General features: G+C 33.7%; 2 protein-coding genes across 2 annotated transcripts in view; one reads left to right on the top strand and one right to left on the bottom strand.

The window, feature by feature from the left end:
* Nucleotides 1-743: 743 nt before the first annotated feature.
* Nucleotides 744-23,506, bottom strand: part of LOC128999776 (histone-lysine N-methyltransferase SETD2-like) — a 42,068-nt gene continuing 19,305 nt past the window's right edge. Inside the window, exons 8-18 of the mRNA XM_054426449.1 lie at nt 22,690-22,914; nt 21,966-22,087; nt 20,876-21,126; nt 12,996-13,050; nt 10,011-10,124; nt 9,288-9,390; nt 8,415-8,514; nt 5,603-6,441; nt 3,885-4,052; nt 1,958-2,263; nt 744-1,421 (exon numbers count right to left, since the gene is read on the bottom strand). Coding sequence (XP_054282424.1) covers nt 1,269-1,421; nt 1,958-2,263; nt 3,885-4,052; nt 5,603-6,441; nt 8,415-8,514; nt 9,288-9,390; nt 10,011-10,124; nt 12,996-13,050; nt 20,876-21,126; nt 21,966-22,087; nt 22,690-22,914 — 2,436 coding nt within the window. The 3' untranslated portion in view covers nt 744-1,268. The remainder of the gene's footprint in view (nt 1,422-1,957; nt 2,264-3,884; nt 4,053-5,602; nt 6,442-8,414; nt 8,515-9,287; nt 9,391-10,010; nt 10,125-12,995; nt 13,051-20,875; nt 21,127-21,965; nt 22,088-22,689; nt 22,915-23,506) is intronic.
* Nucleotides 16,648-20,105, top strand: LOC128999777 (uncharacterized). Its single transcript, XM_054426450.1, has 2 exons — nt 16,648-16,712; nt 19,284-20,105. The coding sequence occupies exons 1-2, from the start codon at nt 16,671-16,673 to the stop codon at nt 19,716-19,718; spliced, it is 477 nt and encodes a 158-aa protein (XP_054282425.1). The 5' UTR covers nt 16,648-16,670; the 3' UTR covers nt 19,719-20,105.

The following is a 23,506-nucleotide window of genomic DNA, read 5'->3' as shown; positions in this document are numbered from 1 at the left end:
CTCACTCACCTTTAAGTTGGAGCTCGTTCGCTGCGCTCACTTGCCTTCAGGTTAGCTCGTTCGCTACGCTAACTCGCCTCCAGGTTGAAGTTTGTTCGCTACGCTCACTCACCTTTTGGTTGCAAATTAGCTGTTGTCATAAATGTAAAAGAAATAATAGTGCTGCACCCTGTTGGCAATCCTTGTAACTTTAATGCTATTGAACATCGTAGAACAGAACCAACTTGTTTAATTGAAACAGCTGTTAAGATTCATTAATTCCATTTCTCATAAGGTTAACATGGGAAACTCCAGAGCCACTGGGGCGGAGCCCTTTTAAGAATTTCGAAACGGGAAATAGTTTACTTTCTATTCGCATACCTACAGAATTTACACACCAAATTTCATAACGATCGGTGAAGTCGTTCCGGAGGAGTTTGCAGACAAACACTGTGACACGAGAATTTTATATATTAGATATATATATATGAATTTGAACGGATGGTGTTTTTGGCCTCTAGGGACCTCAAAACGAAAAAAAAAAATTGGTCCCGCATCCAGGTCTTACCATGAGTACTACGGTAATAGCTTATTCCCTATATGGGAAATTCGCTAAAAAAAGAATACAGCAGTTGAATCATTCCAGATTGCAGCCAATTTGCTATAGGCATATCACTGAGATTTATAAAACAATATAAATAAACTAAGAGCAAACTAAACAGAGAAAAAAGGTAAGTAAAAGGTAAAAGGTAAGTTGATTCCAATTTGATTAAAATATATATTTCTCATGAAATATGACTTAATAGATACTGTATAGTCAATCAATTCACAACGACCTACTGTGCCTAGTGGAAAAATATACATAACATTTTCATTGAAAGAAATACCGTAAACATTATAAAAATGTATTTAATACAAATAAAGTGTTAATTACACAGATGAATTTTTAATTATATTATAAAAACATGATGACGAGTCTTCAGTTCGCACATGCACATATTTACAAATATTACAAACAACAAAAACCTTATTCTTAATTGATAACTGTAACAAAATGATCGTTCTAATAATTTATAAATACTTAATAAATAACATTGATCAAAAAACAATTTATAAAACAACGTCTGGTAAAAATGCCATGCTGAACAGAAACAGTATATTGGTTTCATGATAAAATTGCCATGCATCGATGTAAATTACAAAGTGGTATAAGCGTCTGATAAAAAAATGAACACAATATATTACAAGTTTGTACAAGGGGCAGAAGGAACTAAGTCTAGTATTGAAGGTCAATCGTCATCGGGTCGTGAATACGTTGTCCCGAACTTAGACATGTACTTCTTGATGAAGTCTCTAGCTTTGTGTTTAACATTATCATTACATTCCAACTCGTCTACGCTGCGACAGTGTTTCAGCTCTTTGAGCATCACAAAATGTGTCAGCTGAAACAAAACAAAAACCATGTAGCGCTTGGCTGGACAGTCCAGTGTGTTCAGCAAGAAAATAAAATTCAAGCACAACTACTAGTTTTCCATCAACACTTCCTGTTACAAATATAACTAACTCATGACTTCCATTAACCTTTTCAGACTTCAATGCAAAATAACCCGGTTCAATACCCAGCATCTGCATAGAAGAAGTCCTGGGAGAAAGCTGATCTAGTAGTAGAATGAAAGACTTCGGTCCCCGAGGTCCTGTGTTCAAATCCCACCAATCACCAATGAATTTTATCTAAGTGATAATGCTGTGATTCACTAGTCCTAGCCTGAACGTAAAATAGTTGCAGGCTATAATCTAGCATCCTAGGATTGGCGTTCCTGAGATTGGTAGTAAAAAAGGCTAATAAAGTAGAAAAGAATAATTGTTTTAGGAGTTGGGTGATACTTCCCTGAACATAATAAATATTTTCTAATACTTTATTCAAAGTACAACTGAACTGCAGTAACAGTAAAACTTTAGACCTTTCACTCGGACTAACCTTCCTGGCCAGGTGTTTAAAGTCCTCCGTGTTGGATATTTTACCCATCTTGCAGTCAGGCTTCCTGTATGCATTGAGATAATGCACAATCACTCCGGCCATATTCAGTCTGAATGCATCTTTGATCTTCCTCCCCGGCTCACTGGAAGTGTCCGCTTCACACTTACTAGTTCCACTTCGGTTTTTAGATTTGTTCTTTTGCTTTTGACGTAGTTTCTCTTTGGCTTTTTGACGGCGTAACTTTTCCTTAAGTTCACGGATTTTCTTCTTATCAATTTTGTCGGGGATTTCATCAGCAGTTCTTGGCTGTGAACAGAAAAATATAAATGTGATATTTTGTAAAGATTGACTCTATTTTATTGCAATTGCTGGCAGTCAACATTACTTTTTGGAGGGAAAAGAGGGCCATAGCGATATTGAAAGGAGTAAAGCTACTAGGCTATATATCTTTTTTTTACCTGTAATGAGAGAAAAAACAACTTTTACCCAAGAAAACCCCATTCCCACGGTCTGATCATGCTGGTTCTTGAACTTTTTTGAATAAACGTTAGTTTACATACATGGACCAAATTTCACTGAAATCTGATGATTTTTTAGTTATCCTGCTAACGGACACACACCAACACGCACACATATACAGGGTGACAATTAAGTCTGGAACATCTTTTTCAATTTTTAAACCACAAAAGAAAAAAATACCAAAGTTCAAACGTGCTTACTGGTGATAGCACAAACATCTGCCTAATTACCGACCGCCTGACCCCTTTGAGGGACGGTCCATACAAGGAGTCAGACAAAATTTTTAAATAGCAGCATAGGTTGATTATGGTACGGTATCAAATTAAAGGTCTCCTTTAGTAGAATACAATGACACAAATCCAACTCAAATGGACAACCAAGTAAAAAATGGCAGCCGATCAAATATTTCTTTAATCTGCCCTTTTGAATCTTTGAACGGCTGCCAATCAACGGCTGCTCATCATTTCGAATTAGTTTTTTAAGCCGAACTCAATTCCATGGTCCGTTTTTCATTTTCATATTTTTATTTGGAAATATTGACATTTTTAAAAAAAAAATTGCAATATTTCATAAATGAAACTTGATAACAAAAAATGAATTGCGGCATTGAGTTTAGCTAAAAAAAGTAGTTCGAAATGATGGGTCACAACACCCCCTTCATATTCAAAATAATTTATCACATTTCAAAATGGCGGATCCAAGATGGCCGCCGAAAAATATACATCCATCATAACCAAGTGAAAATAGGTCAACAATGACTGGTAGTGTAATACTTATCTTTATCTAGTACTATTTTGAGATCATGGTCTTAGTTTGTAAATGCACAATGTTAAAATGGGCTAAAAATAAAGTTTTAAAAAGCCCTCATAACTCTAAAATGGATCAAGATTTTTAAAAACGATTTGTGGCATTGTAATCAGGTTAAAAATCTAGTTCGAAATAATGGGTCACAACCCCACCTTTACATAAAAAAAATATATTTTGCATCCAATATGGCGGATCCAAGATGGCGGCCAGAAATGACCACCTTGTCAAAAAGAAGTTTTTACTACCCAACAATGTTTGGAAGTGGTCAGGGATTGATATTTGAAAAACTGTAGAAAAAAGTTGGGGGGGGGGGGACAATTAAATCTCACCCTGTATAGGCTACAGTGTATACACTCATGAATTTGAGCGGATGGTGTTTTTGGCCTTTGGGGACATCAAAATGAAAAAGTACATTTCCAAGCGATTATACTGAAATGTGTTTTTTATGGCCTTCAATAAAATATAAGCCTTTACTTTTCAATTGTTGCCTATAGTGTAGTTGTGTATTTATTAGGACTGGATAGTCTCTTTTCAAATCAGGTAAGACCTTACTCACAAAATAGCAACACAATTACAAGATCGACAAAAATTTGAAACTTACACTGATGATTCTTTCTTGAACTAAAACATCCTTCCGCTTCTTCTTAGGATCCTCCTCGATGTCTTCTAGTAACTCCATGGTCTCAGGTTCATACGGAGAATCGGCCAACTCTTCACAGCCGAGGTCATCGTCGTTCATAACTTCAGTTTGTTCTACCTCCTCCTCCATCTAGAAAAATATTTAAAATGGTAAACTTTACTAGAAGAAATTTTACCTATAAAGTTTAAAAAAAATTATTTTGTGCCAGAGAAGACTCTATTCAAGTGAGAAAAGCCATTTGGCTTTTCAGCATCCTCAGAATCTTTGCCTTGTGCTTATATTACATTCTCAATTCTTGGACTATACAAATGGTTATAAAATTCCTAATAGTGCATAAATGCTTAATATATTTACCCTTTTAACACTTAAAGTCCTTAGCCAATTATTTTATATTTCTCTGTGGATGAATTGTAGAGCAAGGACTGTTGTACACTATCCAGGCTCAAAGTACCAATGGATGTATTCAGAGAAAAGGCTGATAATTAATTGGTAAGAGAACAAAAGAAAATAAGGTTAATTATTAATACATACGAGAATAAAATGGAAAAAGGTAATGTGAAATAGTTCCAAGTACCAGAAAAAAGGACACAGTGAAATTATAAGAATATGTGAAGATAGGCCTAAATAAAACTAACACACTTTTATAATGGTTACCAGAGAACAAACTGTTTATATTTACCTTTTAAAAACAACATATGTTCAAGCAAGAAAAATAATTCAATTTTAACATAAACACATGTTATTAGGAAGAGTTTTAATTTAAAAAAGAGTATAAAATAAAATATTTAAGAAAACTGAACACTCAGAAAATTTTTATTTCGGTTATCTATGCCTGTTTATGTCTTTTATAATGTATTTGTTTTGACACAATAATAATATTTAACTGAAGTAACCCCGCCACAGCAAACCTGCAGACTAAGTAAATTTCTATTTGCCTGAATTGATATACAATTAAATAATTAAATCTATTTGAATAAAATTAGGTTAAACGTGTACCTAGGTTTGCTGCTACAGGAAGGTTAATAAAGTATGTTTTTAGTCAAATATATTTTATTATAAAATAAATAAGTTTGCCAAGTTTGATCAAAATATATCCATAAACAAGCAAACTGCAACATTTTACAATATTCCCCATAAGAATAACATGGGAATTTTAAATTTACAACGTTTTGAATTTTCTCCGTAACCAATAACTGCACAAAAACACTTCAATATGCTAAATTATTTGTCTTTTAAGCTCTTTAAAATTGTCTAGAGAGAAATTGGGAATTTTGTGTGTCTTTAGTTAGTCATATATAAATAAATTTTAAGGAATAGATTTTTGGCCTCTAAGGATATTAAAATGAAAAAAAGTAAATCGGTCCCGGGCTCAAGTCTTACTAAGAATCGGTAATAGCTATTTCCCTACAGGGAAATTCGATAATAAGCTAACTAACCTAAGCCTAAGTTTTAAAGTTTTAATGAACTTGGGCATCTGGTCAGCTATTTTTCTGTAGTTCATTACACTGTCTAGCTTGTATTAACAAGTTAAGATCACATTTTGACAAAAATGTCATAACCTTTTGATTCAAAATTTCATAAGTACCATTTTGAACGGAATGCACAATCCTTGATATTGCACACAACTGAGAATGTTTTTAATAGTTATCTAGTTATCTTCCATCATTAGTATTATTTACCTTATCCTCGTCTTCCTTCTCATCAGCCGACGATGAATCTTCATCTTCGCTGTCCGACGAGTCGCTCTCCGACTCAGACTCTTGAACGACCGTCTGTTGCTGGTAATCCCACAACGGAGGTTCCCACTGAGACACCCTTGTCTTGACATGATAGTAGTATGTGCGACCCTCCGCGTCCTTCGCACTCTTCCACTTAGGAGGCAATTTGACAGGAAGGTACAAAGGAACGGGAGAGGCTGCGGCAGTGGTGACCGGCACAACGGCCGTGGTGGGGAACTGCGCAGGGAGTGACGCCTGGAAAACAGGAACAGGATTAGGAGTAGGAGCTTGAGTAGGAAGAGGCGGTTGGGAGGTGAAAGGCGGGGGCTGGGAAAACTGCGGTTGAGGTACATTCTGGAATTGCTGAGGAGCACTAACCTCGTGTACAGGATAAGTGACTGGTTGGGACGGAGGCGGTTGGTTGGGTAATGGAGGTTGGAAAGGAATATTCATTGGGTGAGGTTGATTCGGAAGCGGAGGCGTCATAATCTGATTTTGTATAAATGGCTGACTCGGCAGAGGAGGATTGTTCAACATCGGTTGATTAGGGATGAGAGGTTGATTAGGGATTAGAGGTTGATTAGGCAAAGGAGGATTACTTAATAAAGATTGATGGTTGGGAGTGGGCAACAGGGGTTGTTTAGGCAGCGGAGGAGGGTGAGCGAACATGTTGTGGAAGGAGTTGTGGTTGGGATCCAAGAACGGAGGATGAGGTCCATTCTGGTTGAAGAAAGGCGGAGGTTGACCAGGGCCAAACATGGGCTGTCCCTCCATATGCTGCTGAGGTAGCATGTTCCCATCTGTACCAATACATTACACATTATAGTAAAACATGAACAAAGCTAACATTTTTAAATAATTTAGTTCTTCTATTTAGCTAAATACAAACTGTTCAGGTAATGAAAGTTTCTGGCACTGCTACCAGGTAAGTTTTTGGAGGGGAATGGCATTTAGTTTAGGACTACAGGAAGAGGGGCTGGACACAACTAACTTACCCAAGAAAAGCATCCCAGGCAAGTAATAGCACACACATACATCTCATCACAATGGATGTTTTCTCGTTTTTGTGGTAGGACCTGGGGCCCTATTTTTGAAATAGTTGACAGTTGAGTCAATCGTCAACACTCAACTCAACCAACAACAGGATTTGGTATTTTTGAAATCCAACAGTTGAGAAGTGAGTTAGGAATCACTAGTTGAGTGACTCGTTTTGGAAATGTAGGGCATACGACCGCACAAAATTCAGATGACGTCATTTTGAACCAATCACAATGCAGAGTTCTTGCGATCTTCAATTTAACCTCTTCTTACTCTAAAATCTGGATCAGCTAATCTCAATCTACCATATTTCGAGACACTGAGGTAAACTGTCAACTCTGTTCTTGAGAGATTGAGGTTATGTCTTGCTTAATCTTAGTGATTGCAAAAGTACCTTTACTTATATAAACTCAAATAAAAAAAAATTTAATATGGATGTTTGTTTTAGGGTGTAGCTAATTATAAGTTTAGGCATATCCTAAATACATTATTATTTGCTTTCTTCGTCTCTATTTCAGAACACATAACCTTATTTTAGTTTCCTTCATAGTTTATGTTATTTTTAATTGTGTTTTTATTTAGGTTAAAGCGGCTATTTGCCATTGCACTGAAAGCATATCGTAACTTAAATTAATTTGATCCCTTTATTAGGTGAATGGTATTAAAACAAACTATGATATTGTTTCTCTCTACCACAATCTTTAATATCTTAAATCATAGGTCTAATAACAATAATTATCTTATAATAAGTTCAATTAGTATGCCTAGTCTATTTCAAACATACCAAAAAGGATAAAACCCTTGATTAAATAGTCTAGTATTGACACAGTAAATAAAATTAAAATGCAATTATTCTACAGAAAACAATCGCATAAAGTATTGGGTGCTAAGACATTGACAACAAATACATAACCTCTAAATCGCAATTAATAAATTAAAGCAATAACAATAAGGTGTCGACTCAAAAAGAGCAATTTTTTACCGAAAGAGGAAGAAGAAAGTGCAGTCAACCGTCCACTCAACAGCTCGATAGGTGGTGAGTAGTTTTGGTTGGATAAGTCCACCGTCAATTGTTTGAAAAATACGAAACGATTGGAAATAGAGTGACTTAACACTCAACTCAACAGTCAACCATTTCAAAAATAGGGCCCCTGGTGAGAGTTTACATGGCTTGTGGTAGGGAAATTTTAGGGCTACAACACTTGAAATTCTAAAACCCCTATTAATAAACTATAATAGTCGAAATGTCCAGCCCAATGACTTAAAGATTATGTTGTGAATATTTTGTGTGCCATCAACTGCCAGGAACTTCATTTGTATAAGTTGTTGTGTATTTCCTTAATCCAAAATGAGTCTTTGCTACAAAATAAGACATCAAGAAAAGCAATGTAGCTTCTAAATAGGCCTACTGTGAAAAATTCATATCTTCTTAAAATAAAATAGTATACTTCATCACTAAGACATAAAAAGATTTTTTTGCCACGGTATGATGGAAAAATAATAAAATAGCTGGTTTACCACTGACTACTTCAAAACTAATGTAACCGCAGAAGCTTTAAAAAACCATAAAATTACTAGACCTTAAGAAATTTGTATTCCAAAAGAAATACTAACCACCAGGTAGAGCACAAAACATATAAAAACTTCAACAGAAATGTTAACCATTGTTTATACATACTGGTTTGATAATTGGTTAGTACACCAGTATGAGTATAGAATACATCAAGTGACATACCAGGTGCGTAAGGCATCCACTGATGCTGAGGAAAGCCTGGAGGAGCAAAGTTGTTAGCTTGTTGAGCTGCCAACTCCTGGGCCGCCAGTTGAACTTGCTCCTGTTGACAGATCAAACTGATGATAAAAGACCCAAGTCTAGTGCAGCAATGTACAACGACTGTAACCTCTAAAAGTAGGACAGTGCTAGAAACATAGTATTCATACAGTAGACTCCCTCTTATCCGGACTCCTCGGGACTGAGGCCAGTCCGGATAAAGGGTTTTCCGGTTAAACCGACGTCCCCAAAAACTCGTTGAAACGGACTGTTTATTGTGATATTCTACTTAAATTTAGGAGAGCATTGTATTTAGACACGTGATCACTGGTCTCAAATCTTTCCCTCGAGAACAGTCATTTCAATACTGCCCACTTCCTGCCGATCTAGTCCGGTTAAACCAGTGTACTGATAAAAATTGTCCGGTTTAAGAGATATCATTTCCGCCGAGTGTAGTCCGGTTAAACGGATGTCCGGTTAAAAGGTGTCCGGATAAGAGGGAGTCTACTGTACTTACTTTAAACTTTGTCAACATTTTGGCCCAATACAAAAAGAACTTTTAGGTTATTCAAAAAATGTTTTATTTCAGGCTAGCTTCGACCAGGGCATGACTGAACATTGTGCTAATTTATTCAGGTGGTAAATGTAGTCTATTTACCCATTCAGTAGCAAGGGATGATCCAATACATAGAAATAGGTTTAGTTCTTATTTGAACAAATTACACTGTCTGGATTTAGTTAAGTGTCAAAACAAATTTGAAAGTGTAACTTATAAATTACTTATTTATAAATTACTTATAAATTACTTATTCAAACTAAGGCAAACGCTCAACTTGCCTGCCACATATTCTCCTGTTGCCGTCTCAGCCTTTCTTCTTCTTCCTGAGCAGCTTTTATGGCAAACAGCTGTCTTCTCTCCAATTTGCTCAGGTGAGATTGTCTGCAATGTTAAGGACAGGCTAAGTTTATATCTATAAAACAACTGCGATAGTCTTGAAAGCTTATTGAAAATTACATTATTTACACTTGATCTAGGAGTCAGTAAATAAATGTTTTTAGACTTAATAGTGATGTTTTAAAGTTCAAGCCAAATCCCAACCCATCTAATCTCAAAACGTATTTAAGATTTATGTTTCAGTATTTTTGTTTTGAGGAGGATTCTAATAACTTACTGGGTATTAATAGTGGGAGACTTTCACTCAAATCGTCGGGCATTGCGCTTCTGCTTGTGCAGCACGACCTCTGGTCACAGTCAAACTACAGTACAGTTTGAATTGTAGCCCAACACAAATTATGTAGTTTCTTAATCAATTTTTGACACAACAAGCTGAATATATGACATGGTCAATTTAAAAAAATTATAATCTGATACGGGTTTAGTCCAATTTGTTTTAAATTAATTATTTATTATCGGATCACTAAATTGCTATGAATTCCAGATGATACATGCAAAAAAGACTGGATCTTGCTTTAGCTACTTGGAGTTTTTGGTTTCATCTTTACACTTCATAAAGTAACTCCTGATCAGGTAGCAATAAAAAAAACTCAAACCTCAATTACCTGTCGTCAGTTTTGGCAGCTTTTCTTGATTTATCAGAGTCGGGGGAATCTCCTCTTCCCCGTTTACGATCTTTGTCCTTCTCTCGCCTGTCATAATCATTTCGGCTCCAATGTCTGTAAAAATATTACGTTTTGGTTTCGGATAGTAATCTGTTAACCCTTAAACAGTTTAATATCATAATCTGTAAACAAACAAATGTACTGAACATTGGGGTCAACACTTAATATGTTCACCAAGTCAGACACTATTATAAAAGTAATTTTCTCCACGTATTTTATATATAAAAAAATTAAAATACAATTAATAGCCTAGTTTGATTTGATGGTTCAAAACAATTCTTTACAACCTAGGAACTCCATGTTGGTATGTAGGAATGTTTATTTTTTTTAAATACAAATAAAGAAAAGTAGATCAGCTTATCCGAGTTATCCAAGGACAACTTTACATATTGAAATAGCTTTCAGCTACAATATCATTAAATCTCTGAGCAAGCTGAATACTGATGTGAGATATCTTTACTCACTGGTATATCATTAATGTCACACCGTCACCCTGACGTCTTACACTTACGGGAATAGGGATGTTAATATGAACTACTGTTAACACTGTAAAACTGCTAACAACCAAACAGGCCATAGTTACTCAGGATTGAAGCTGGCTATAACTGAGGTCTGGAGGTGTCGGTTAACATGGACTCATGGGTTGGGGAAGTAACGTGACCCGATCGACCAATAGTGTTCGTTTATTCAAATATTATATTATTAACTGGTAGTGGGAAATACAAACGGTTACAGTTCAACGTGTACATTTAGAGGTTACCAACATAGCTTTGTAAATTATTATATAATAAACATGTTACATTACATATATAAATATATAACAGAATACCACGGTTACAAGTGGGCCCGGAGCCAGGGGCTTGGGAGTTTTTTGTTTTGATAGGGGCCGCAAGCAACAGACAATACAGTATTTGGAAAATATCAGAATAGAATATAGAATATAATAATAATATAAAAAGATATAAATAAAATAAAAAATAATATTGGAATTAAATTTAAAAAAAAATAAATTAATATTGGAATTAAATAAATAAATTTGCCAAGTTTGATGAAAATATTTTCATAAACAAGTAAACTACAACAATTTACAATATTCTCCATAAGAATAGCAATAACTGTAAATTTAAAATTCCCATATTATTGAATAACCCTCAAAACAAAAAATTTTCCAATTCTCCGTAACCAATAACCGTATAAAAACTCTTTAGTATACTAAATTATTTGTTTTCTTAAGTTGTTTATGATGGTCTAGAGAGAAATTGGGATATTGTGGGTTTTGAGGGTCAAAAATTTAAAAAAAAAACCATTTTTTATTCCATAATTCCCCCCAACCCGTTTCCGCAATCCGATCATGCTGGTTCGCAAACGCATTCAAGTTTATCTCAAATTACACCTTCAAAATTTTTTGTATCAAAATCAGACGAAAATTACTCAAGTTATCACGTTTACGGACACATATAAATCTATATATGTATACCGGCTGTTTAATATGTCATTTTACCAGTAGACTGATGTAAACTGACTTATGAAAAACAATGCTTTCGTAGCTTATGTTGCACAACCTGTTTTTTAGCAATGACAAAATCAGCTGTGAAGGTTATTGTGAGCATTTTTTATGTTTAGATTTGAGGTTAGATTTAGATTTGCATTTCACATTGACAATAACCATGAGCAAACTAACAACTGAGGAGCCCATTTTACATTGTAAAAAGTGGTTGGAAAACAAATAAAAATAGTGAAGAAGTTATTCAGTTATTTATAGAAATATTTTGTCTTGATCATTCATATAAATAAAGTTTTGGCCGAACTAGATGTTATGAAAGTGAGAACAGCCATCGCAAGAGAATCTGAAGCCTTAAACAACAATACAAATCTATTCATAAAGATGGTTACAAATGTAAAAAAGATGTGAAAAATGCATGATAGTGGAAGTAGTCTCTAAAATAAGTAGTTTTCACGGTCATTATAAATCATTTACGCCTAATGATTATGTTTACAGAAAGGTATCTAACCCTAAAAATGAACTGTAACGAAAATAATTAAAGCTGGGTTTTCCTAGACGCGGAGTCGGCCAGCGGAGAGCGGACAACGGAGAGCGGAATTGAAATTAACATGGCATTCCGCTCCGCTGCTAGGAAAACAGTAACATTAAATTGCCTAAGACAAGCTGAGTCCGCTCTCCGTTGTCCGCTCTCCGCTGGCCGACTCCGCGGCTAGGAAAACCCAGCTTAATGAGTTTGCAAAAAAAAATGTAGGAAAAAACCAGTCATTATAAGGTGTTGACTGTTTAGAGATTTTAATTTTTGCAATTACATCTTAAATAAAATAAAACAATTTTTTGAAATTCAAACTTTTTTACAACTAAACCCTTTAACTTCGTTAAAAACCTTGTTTCAGAGTACACAATTTTGTTTTTCTCTATATATATTTTCAAATAGAAATAGTACGCAAATATGATACAAACAAAAGTTTTAGTACGTTTTTCAAGGTTTACAAATATATTATTGGTTAGTCATCTAGGTGAAATGGTGAAGAACTGGGCGCCAGCAAAGAGAGAGTGTGAGCGCTAGTTGAACACCTCTGCGCTGCGTCGTCGCAACTAGCCCAGCCAATAAACGCACAAACTGCCTTTTTTAGTAGCTAAATAGTGGAAAGCTGTATTCGTCATCAGCGAAAGAACCACTTAAGACGTGTATTTTAGAAAAGTCCCCTAATCTCCGCCTTAAATTTTCCCCCCACCCCCTTCAAACCTGGAAATTGCGGACGTTAACTTTATTGAATATAATTAAAATTCTACACATGCTATCGTATTGAAATTTGATTTGTATTTTATAATTAGTTTGTTTTTAAGGTATTCTTCTGAAAAATTTTTTCTAAGAGATATAACATTTTAACTTTGAAAATGTTTAACTGAGATTTACCTACCTCTCATATGATTTGTCTTTACTTTCAACGGAGCTATCTCTGCATACTATTCGATCTGCAACAAAACATTGGTATTTAAATGTCAAAACAATTAAAAACCCTTTTTAAACTAATGAACAAGTTAGAGTAATGTAACTGTCTCTTAAGCCTCATTTACACGAGGCAGGTAACCTGCCTGCCTACTGACCTCTTGCAAATGTGGCTAAATTTGATAACCACACTTAAAACTTTTGTCAAACAGAACAGTTGTTGAGTGAATTACAATCGAGAACTCAAAAATTTAGTTTTGTTCGGCTAAAACTTGGATATTTGTTTCTCTAGGAGACTGTTTTATTAGGTATCAGACACAAACTAAGGAAAATTTGTGTACATTGTTATTTATTAAGGATTATGACTTCTTTTTACAATAGAATTCAAGACTTTTTCTTAACATTGGCGAATTTAAGACTAATTTATATTTGGGATTTTATACATTAAATACAGTTCTAAGAGCCTTCACACTAACTGTAAATGTGTCATAATACCTATTTAATTGTTTATTTCATAATTTATTTAATTTACTTGCGTTTAATAAAACTGTTTTTTTTTCAAACTGTTTTATGCAGGGATAAAAGAGATAAATGCCAAACAAAGGCATCTTCTTCAAATTGTTTTGTAGGAAAAATAATTTCAACTTAATAATTTTAAGAAAAAAGAACTGGCGCTATAATTTTCTTAGTCAAATATTATAGTATTTTTCATGTGTATAACAGTTTGACTCATCTGCAATTAATAGGAGTTGTTTTTAACAGTGCATTATAATTTCCAACAGTATATCCAAAACAAACTAAAAAATATTACTGACACAATTAATTTTAGATCCATTCATGTAGTGGATTATCTTACATTTTGTAAATTTCAATTTAGTTGTATTATATTGCCCTTTGAGAAGACAATAAAAATGCCCCTTCTGGTAGATATGGATATTTTTCTGCAACCATCCACGGCATCAATACATTTTTGACAAGAGGACTAAAAATAATGAGGAAAAGAAGAGTACGATGTCTAAAATGAGCAAAGCTAAACTAGCTCTTTCTTTAACACAAATGAACACGTTTTTAGCCAATTGAGACACACTTAAGATATTATTAAATTGATTTGGTTTTGCTACAGATCAACTAGACTTCTTGAACATTGTATATCAAAGCAAGCCTTTTATTGCTTATGGTAGTGTGCCAAGCAGAAAATCTAATTAAACTGGAGGTTTGTATGGTTAAAATTTGTGTCTAAATTTGTCACTTTTGTGTCTATGAGTGCATTGGTCTTAAATGCCATTGAATAATCATATGTTTAACTTGTTGGGAAGTTGTTACTTGCATCTATTAAAAATTGTACAAGAAGGCTGGTTTTTGCTCGGTATCTTAGGCTAACATACTGACAAGCCCTTTGCTTTTCAATGTTTGACTGTATACTTAATATGTTCTCTTATCAAGACTAGACAAAAATGTGCATCAAATTCAAGAGAATTCTAATAATTGTATTTTGATTAATGAGTAATGATGCATAATTCTTTTATATGGTAAGTACAAAATATTCTAAAACATTTTTAGAGTGCGACAGAAATTAGGATTTATTAAATATAAAAAAAGAGTTAACTATAAAAGCCTATTTCAGTTGTCTAGAAGAATAAATATTACAATTGCACAAGACAACATTGAGAAGAAAATATTGTATGGTACGTAATATTTTTATTTGCAAACGATATTTTAGTTTCAGATATGGTAATTCAGCTGTCCAGCTGTAGTAAGTGATTAAATTATAAACCAAGATTTTACTTCATAATTTCTCATTACCGACTAACTAAGAGACCGCTGTAGACCGTTCTAAGTTAAGATCTCCATACTCTGCCAAATCCGTTACTGTGAATTGCTCGGAATCTTCTGACAGTTTCTTCTTCTAAATTGTAACCGCCAAGACATCCTGATCTAAAGAAACCCCACAGCAAAGTAATTTCACGTGTGATCACAATTAATAAAAAAATCAATTCAATTGTATGAAGTGTTTTTATTGCTTGAGTAATTAAAAAAATAAAATACAACACCTAAAAACGTTAAAACATGTTATAGTTTTTCCTGGAATGTTAACTTTATACCACTAAAATAAGGAATAATTTTGGGCATGGGTGACATACATAGTTGGAGTGATGTGCAATCTGGAAATTTAACTTTTTACAACTTTAACCCAATAGGTGTAAAAAACTTTATTTTGAAAATAACCAGATGAAAATCCATTTTGTAACTCAACGTCTATGATTCACCAGCATAAATAAAAGACTTGTTTCCACAAAAAAATAATTTATTAACGTGTGATGTATAAGGAATATTTCAGAAGTCATTAAAAAAATTTTTTGACTGTTAAAAACTCATTAAATTAATAAACTGGTGGTAAACCCAAACTGTGAATGTTATCTTATCTTTCTGCAACTACAACTCTTTCATCAACCTCATCCAACCACAAAAGACAATTATCAATTATCAATACGACCGAGTATTTAAGATTTGTCTTGCGCAATGTTGTGCGAACCTAGAGCTGAACATTTTAATTTTAACACAAAATGGGTTAAAACTCGTAATTCCAGACTGTGTTTCATTAGAATAACCTAAAGCGCCCATATGTCCAAAAAATTCATAACTACAAATGGCTATATTTTAATTTAAACTAAACTAGTCCATTACATTTGGTTTCAACATATCCTTTGGTTTGACTTATTTAAAAAACGACACAACAAAAATAAAACACCCTATACAAAGTAAAAAGTATGCCTTATCTGATATAAAATCAAAATTAAAAATATCATACATACACTCTCATTAACTAAAAGGAAGACAATCCTCTTTGGTCCCAAGTGTTTAATGTTTTGCTACGTTTCAGCTCAGTTCACAGAAGAGTTAAGGATTCAATTTAATCCGTGTGAGCATTAAAATTGTGCATTTTTAAAAGATCGTTACTAAATAAACAAATGTTACATAAAGTGTTACAAAATAGTTTTAATAGTCTAAAAAATTAATAAAACAAAAGAAATTGTAAGTAATAATTATTGGATGGAAACCCTTATTTTCCTAGTGGCTACCTGCTATTTTCATTCGTGTATTGATTGTATTCGTGTATGGATTTTTTAATCCATAAAACATCTCTAATGTGCATTTTTTTTTCCTATAAATGCAGAAATAAGGAATGTATTATTTTAGCGGTATTAGCCTGTGTTGTCCATATGTGTGTTGTTAAAAGTGCTAAAAGCTGTTCTTTAAGAATACACAGAGTATATACTGGTATATTGTTTATATTTTGAAATATTTGATGATTTTTGATTTTTGTATTGCGGGGAAGTTAAATAAGGAAGAAAAGACTCTAGGTCAGTATTTTTTTATCATTATTTACGTTAATTTTGTAATTAACTACAAACAAAACTTTAATAGTTTTAACTGCATTTTTTTATACAAAAATTAACTAGCTAACTGATGGATTTATAGTTGACGGTTTAAAATTGTAAAGAGAAATCCAACTTCACACTCTGCTAGAAACGACATTTAGATTGCAGATGTTGGTGTTTACTTGTGTCGTACAACATTGTCTAAGCAGACGGTTGACACAAACTGATTGTGCATACAATCAATCTCACATCGTTCACCAACAATCATGCCCGTTCACTTGGCTATTTTACTGTTAGTAATGCAATCAGTAAGTTTCTTTTATTAAGTAGGTAGATTAGGTATTCATTGCAAACTGCAGGCCTATTTTAAACTGGAATTTTGAGATTATTGAGGATAATTTTACGATGAGCCGCATCTTTGATATAGCAATTTTTAATGGCAATACATTGGAGGGTTGGACAAAATTATATTTAGTTTTCTTTCATAAAAAAAATTTAAAACCCTTAGTCTTTAAGAAATTTAACTGGGAACAATTAGTTTTTTACCATATAGATTTAAGATAGTCAATTTTTCCTGTTGATATTGATATTTTAAATTATTTATGACAAAATTTGAGATCCCTAGTTTCTAACGTTTAAAAAGAGCAATGTTGGCAACCATGCCACTTTGGTTAACTTGGTAGAACAAAACTAATAATTTGACAATTAGGATGTCATGTAAAATAATGATTTAAGGTAATAAAAAATATGTGTAAATATTCAGTAGGCCTTTCGTAGATATTTTTTTCAAAATTGATTATTCATTTTGAAATTTGTCCTTGACTTTAACTCCTTTAAGTTCTATATAGGGATGGACGGGTCTTGAAGTTTTGGGAAAGTGTCGGGAAATTTAAATCTTGTTCTACGAGACAAGATTTTATCTTGATCAAGATTTTTTTGAGACGAGATAAAAAAAATTTAAAAACGCCTGCAGAAAGTCAATGCAATGGGTATTGTATTGCAGGTGCAATGCAAGAGTGCGTTATTGCGATTCCTTTGTGAAGGCGTTCTTATTCAATACATTCTTTATATGTAAATATTACTTTAATTGTTTTATCATTTTTTTGTGTTGACATCACAAATGATGAGAAGTTTTGTTAAGTGTAAGCAGCGTGAGACATGTTTTACTACTATAAACATAGCCAAAACAAGTCACTCCAAAATCATTCTAAAAATAATATGAAGCTGAAAAATTGTAATTCGATACTTAACCAGTAAGACTGATGTTTCAGACTGATAAATTTTGTATTTTTCAAAGTTGAGCTATATCATGACTGATATCACAAGGTTTCCTATGCGTAAGAGTTATTTTTAATAAGATAGGCATAATTACAAGAGACCCCTCTTATCCGGACACCGTTTAATCGGACTACACTAGGCAGATATCGGACTACCGGATCCGCCGGATCTGAGCTAGAACTGACGCCCGATCCGATCCACAAAAAATCGGATCTTGGGCTGGATCCGGTTTTAATGGATCTGAGTTTTTTTTTCTTTCTTTTATTACCAGTAACACAATCCTTTATAAAGTACAATTCATATATAAGACATAGTGTTTTGTCAGTGATGTATTTTAAAATAAAATTAATAGTGACTATCTGTGTCCATATACAGGACTATCTGTATCAATGTACAAGACTATCTGTGTCAATGTACAAGACCATCAGAGTCCATGTACAAGACTATCTGTGTCCATATTATACAAAACTATCTGTGTCCATGTACAAGACTATCTGTATCCATATACAAGACAATCTGTGTCCAAAGATAGTCCTCTTCATGGACACAGACAGTCTTGTATATGGACACAGAGAGTCTTGTATATGGACACAGACAGTCTTGTATATGGACACAGACAGTCTTGTATATGGACACAGTAAGTATTTGACATTGCCTAGCCATATGAGTTATTTAAAAAATCCATCCTGAAAACAAACAAAAGAATGTATCTGGATTCGGATCCGAAGATCCGGATCTGATTTCTTCAAGACCTGGATCCGGATCATAACACTAAGGAAAATTTGTCAGATGTAGTCAAATTTACACATAATTATAATACAAGGAATAAATATAATTTCAGATTACCACATCACAAATTGACGACTTTTAGGAACAGCCCTCAATATATGGGACTTAGATTGTACAATGAATTACCCCTGTATCTTAAAAATTTAAATGCTACTCAATTTAAAGATAAAATAAAAGATAAAATAATTGAGAAAGCCTACTATTCACTTGACGAATTTTTGGAGAACCCTATAGTGTAGATAAAAATTCTCTGATATCCTACATGAGTTTATTTTAATTATTTTAACTATTAATTTTACTATAAAATACATCACTATGACGAAACACCTGTTCTTATGTATGAAATGTACTTTGTAAAGAACGTTTTGTGTAAATAAAATATGTCTTATGTCTTATGATCTGGTACCGATATTTTTTATACTGATGTTTATTATTGTTGTTTTTAAATATATTTTTCTTAAATATTCTGGCCTATTACTATTGTTTTTGTATTCAACCAATCAGTCATAAATCAGTAGGTATTTAATGTTACAAAATCAGGTTAAAATTGTGTCGAACGTGCATTTCCCATAAGGTATGAGAAGGAAAATCTTGTCCCGAAATTTGATGAGAAATTAAAAATCCCATCTCGTCTCGTCTCAAACTAAAAATCCAATCTCATCCATCCCTAAGGAACCATAGGGTACTAAAAACTAGACGAGTGAAAGTGTCTTGAATGCTAGCACATGAATGGGCCTGAAGATGGACCTGTGCACCAAAATCACGGATGTAGCTTAAGATGTACTATTTTCACAATTCTTTTACTGTTGCAGATATTTATCAAAACTGCATTAACGATGCCACCACGAGCCCCAATACTACAATATTTCAACAAAACTCCAGCGAGGAGCGATAAAAGCCTATTGGACCGTGAAATACCGGACGATGTCATTTACGATCTGGCTGGTAGAATGAAGCTGATAACTCGCGATGGCGTCACAGACGAATACAAGGTTTACAATGTGAACAGAGATAATCGTGGAGTTCCTATCGTTAAAGACCCCGTCACTGGACATGATTACGTTGTGAAGCACAGCCGAATCACCAAAGGTGTCAAGATATACAGGAAAATATTGGACACGACTGGTGAACCGGTGGTTTATGACTGGGCGAATATGACAATGAACCAAATAAAAATAAATAACCACGGAGAAGTTGAATTGGAACCAATTGAGAGCGAAGACTTAGATTCAAAGTTTGATTATTAACAGAGATACCGTCCCTGTTTAAAGGACAATTTTAAAAACCAAGATTACCAAATTTTTTATGGTAGAGAACATGTTTATTTCGAATCTGAAAAGTTAACCGTACATAAAAAAATATTGAACCATAATATTGAAATATTGTGAATAGGCAATACGTTACATTTCTCACTGACTCTATTCATTGTACTTGTACATCTTATACATAAAAAACAAAGTCGTGTTGCCACACCACTTATAACTCAAAAACGGCTGGACCGATTTTAATAATTTTTTATTTGTTGGATTTGTCTTTGTCTCGATTAACATATAGGCATATTCAGTTTTGAATTTAACCTTAGGGATAAGCCCCACTGGCCTGTAAAGTTTGTATGTTAAGCTTATGGAGCTATTGGAAGAATGTAAATAAACAAAAATATTAATTGAAGCCAGCTGTAAATACTTTAATTTGACAGTTGAAAGAGCAGAGGTTAAGAGGTACAGGTTCTGCTCCCAAGATTCTTAAGTTGATTATGAGAATACTGCTATAGACAAAAAAGAATTAACCCTAGCGCCGGCAAACGCCGGATATACGGCGCCAATACAGGTGTTACGGTATATATAATTTTTTTTTTTTTTAAATGGCCTTAGAGCCGAAACTATAGTCAGTAAATATTTTAATAAATAATTTTTACTTGGGTACTAAGTTTATTAGTATTATATAAGGAGTACGGTTTTGTACATGACCTGGGTTGGATGATTATTTACTAGCGCGGTGGTACGATCAACATAATAATAGGGCTATCAAACAAAATACACAAAATAAGCTATATAAACTATATACCTATTTTTGGAATGAGCACAAAATTTACTACAATTTTTCAATTTACCTCATGATGATAAGTCTTACCTGCACTAAGTTACACGACGGAACATAAAAACATTTTATACAAAAATTTATAATTTAATGGTTTGAAATATTATGTTTAAGATGATTTTTATCCTCAGAGTTATCTGACCTTTCCGCTTAACCAACCTTGCTATTAAGTTCAGAAAGCTATACTGTATTCTAACTACTGATAGGTGATGTAAATCCAAACTAGACAACACAATCTAACAATTTTACAGCAAGGTAGCCATGACAGGCATTGTACAGGGAAACATAGCTCTAACAACAAACTCACCCGCTTCCCTCTCATGCTCCTTCATTTGTTCGATGCGCTCCTTCTTTGGTATCCTAAACACTTCTTTCAAGGACGCCCACTCTTGTAACAAAAAGTTTGCAAGCTCAACAATTTTCTTCCTGTTACTCTCTTTTTGCTCTTCTGTTTCTTCCAATTTGATTTGATTGGAGTCGTCAGAAATCTTTTCCGGTTCACTCCCCTTGGTTGGGTTTTCCGTATCTGCTTTGTCCGATTCATCTTCCGTTGAACTTCTATGAACAAATATATGAAGTTGGTAGTATTTTAAAAATCAACTGATAAGGTAGACTAGTCCAAATCCAACAAATATTTTATGGACATTCCAGGGATTAAAACTTTTCTTCTCCATGGATATCCAACAAGTATGATGAATTGATGATTAACCCAACTTTTCAACACAGTTCATCTTGTTGGAACCTAGTTATCACACATTATTGTTTAAAAAACTCAAAATATCTACAGTTTTATTCAAACTATTCATACAAAAAACAATATAGATTACAATATAGATGTTACAGAAAATAGTAGTATTGCCTTGGATGTAAAAAACATGTTGAAATTAAATGGGATGAGATATTTAGTAAATTTCCCGACAAGAATTACTGATACTTCAGAAAGAGTAATAGATAATGTTTTTACAAACATCGAAAAACAACTCTTTCATGTAACGGGATTAAACACTCTGCTTTCAGATCATTGTGCTCAACTAGTAGTAATATCAGCTGTAAAACATAGCAACAACACCACATATTTGGAATACTGTAGAAAATTTAATAACTACAATGTAAATAATTTTCTTTTGTCATTGGAAAATTAATTGTGGTATGATGTTTATATGGTCCCTATTTAACAAAAATTTGAAATATTCCATAGTATTCTTATGTATAATTTTAATTTACACATTCCAAAGGTCCTTTCAAGAAAACACTATAACAAAAAACATTGGCTTTCTGCCGACCTTAAAGAAACAAAAAAAGATTTTATTGAACTCAGAAATATAGCCAGAAATTCAAAAGATAATATTTAACTGTTAAAGTAGGATGCCCTATTTAAATAAATCCTCGCCAAGTACCTGTCTTTGGCTTCAGTCACAGCCTGTCCGCTGGTCGACCATTTTTCCACCACACTCAGAACCTTACTGTCTTGCAGCATCGTCTTGTTTTGTATGGGTAGTTTGGCCAGAGTTTCCAAAATCTGTATAATAATCAGACAGAATGTTTATCTCATCAAATATTGTCACTAATTTAGGAAAAAAAACAATCAACTTTCTTTTTTACTAGGTATACTAACGATTTATCATTATTGCTTACAGGTAACTAAAACTAAAGACATGATCAGTTTAAATAAACTAAATTGAATAAATAAATGTTAATATATTGATGTCAGAAGTTAATAATTTACATGAGGAGTACCCCCTTTAAAATGCTTTCTGCCGTTTAAACCAAAACCATAAAAAAATTTTAAACAATAAAAAAATAAGGATTTTTCCAATGTGGCACAGGTGGATGGTATGAGTCATTGTTGTGGCAACCAATGTGAAGAGAATGTTCAGAAAACAATTGAAATGCTGTATGAATCTGGTTTGCTTTGACTGAAATAGCCTTAAATATCACCCGAAATGTCCTTATCTGCTATATTTTGGTTTAACTATGGATTAATTTTCATTCTAAAACTGGCAACAAATTAACACGAGAATAAGTCTAACTTACCTCCCACCTTAGTGAAAGATATGCTAATTTACCAACTAACTTAAATAATAACTGAATTGATTAAATTGGAAAGTCAAAGTCACTAACGTCAATCTTGAGTCGAGAGTCGGTGGCCGGATCCATCATCCAGCTCCAGATGAGCCTCAGTCCGTGGTAGTCCAGGAACAGTCTCAGACACGCAGTCTCTCCGAGCCGCAGGATATTGAGCAGCTGAGCGCGCGGTTCGTGGTCCTCGGCTCGGACCATCAGCCGACACAGCAGCAACGTCTGGGCTCGGTTTTTCAGCACCAGCTTCTCTATCTCCTCTTCCAGCTGAGCAACATAACCACATTAGAACATTTCACTTTACAACAATAATATTTGTACTTGTACTTCACTTTTTTAAAGTTTAAGCCTATATACTGATTATTCACATTGTATTACCTACTAATTAATCAACGGTAATCACAATTTAGAATTACTACACACATGCCACAGAGCTGTGTTTGGACACATAAAATAATCACCATACACAAGTACCAGAGATAAACAGAGAATGTCTTTACAAGCAGGGGGCATTTAAATCCAACATCATAGACTCCTCAGATATTAGAGTTTGATTCTAGGAAGAAACAAGAACTTTCCACAGGTAAGGAAGTGTGTGGGGACAAGTATAAGTGGTAACAAACGCTAGTCTAGACCAGTCTGTTGCGCCATATACGTCTCTACATATTTTTTCGGCAGCTTTTCTGTGTTTTCCATGTTCTTTTATGTATTTTTGTGTTATTATTTTATAAAAAAAACAGACGTGTTCTACTAAATTATCTAAAATTGACACCTTATGACCTGATGAAGACTCCAACAATGGAAAGTGCATAGGCAACTTGTTTGTTGATCTGGTTATGATTTTTTTTTTGCTACTTGA

This window comes from Macrosteles quadrilineatus, unplaced genomic scaffold (genome assembly GCF_028750875.1).
Source record: "Macrosteles quadrilineatus isolate MER2022 unplaced genomic scaffold, UCM_ALF_1.0 Scaffold_8__2_contigs__length_117827958, whole genome shotgun sequence".
NCBI lineage: Eukaryota > Metazoa > Arthropoda > Insecta > Hemiptera > Cicadellidae > Macrosteles > Macrosteles quadrilineatus.
Note: the sequence above shows the minus strand (reverse complement) of the source record. Positions and strands in the feature narration are given on the sequence as shown.

Bases quoted from the DNA above. Each gene is read 5' to 3' on its own strand.
- LOC128999777 (XM_054426450.1), top strand. From the start codon at position 16,671: ATGCCCGTTCACTTGGCTATTTTACTGTTAGTAATGCAATCA. The intron at 16,713-19,283 runs GTAAGTTTCTTT...TTACTGTTGCAG, and splicing joins TACTGTTAGTAATGCAATCA to ATATTTATCAAAACTGCATT.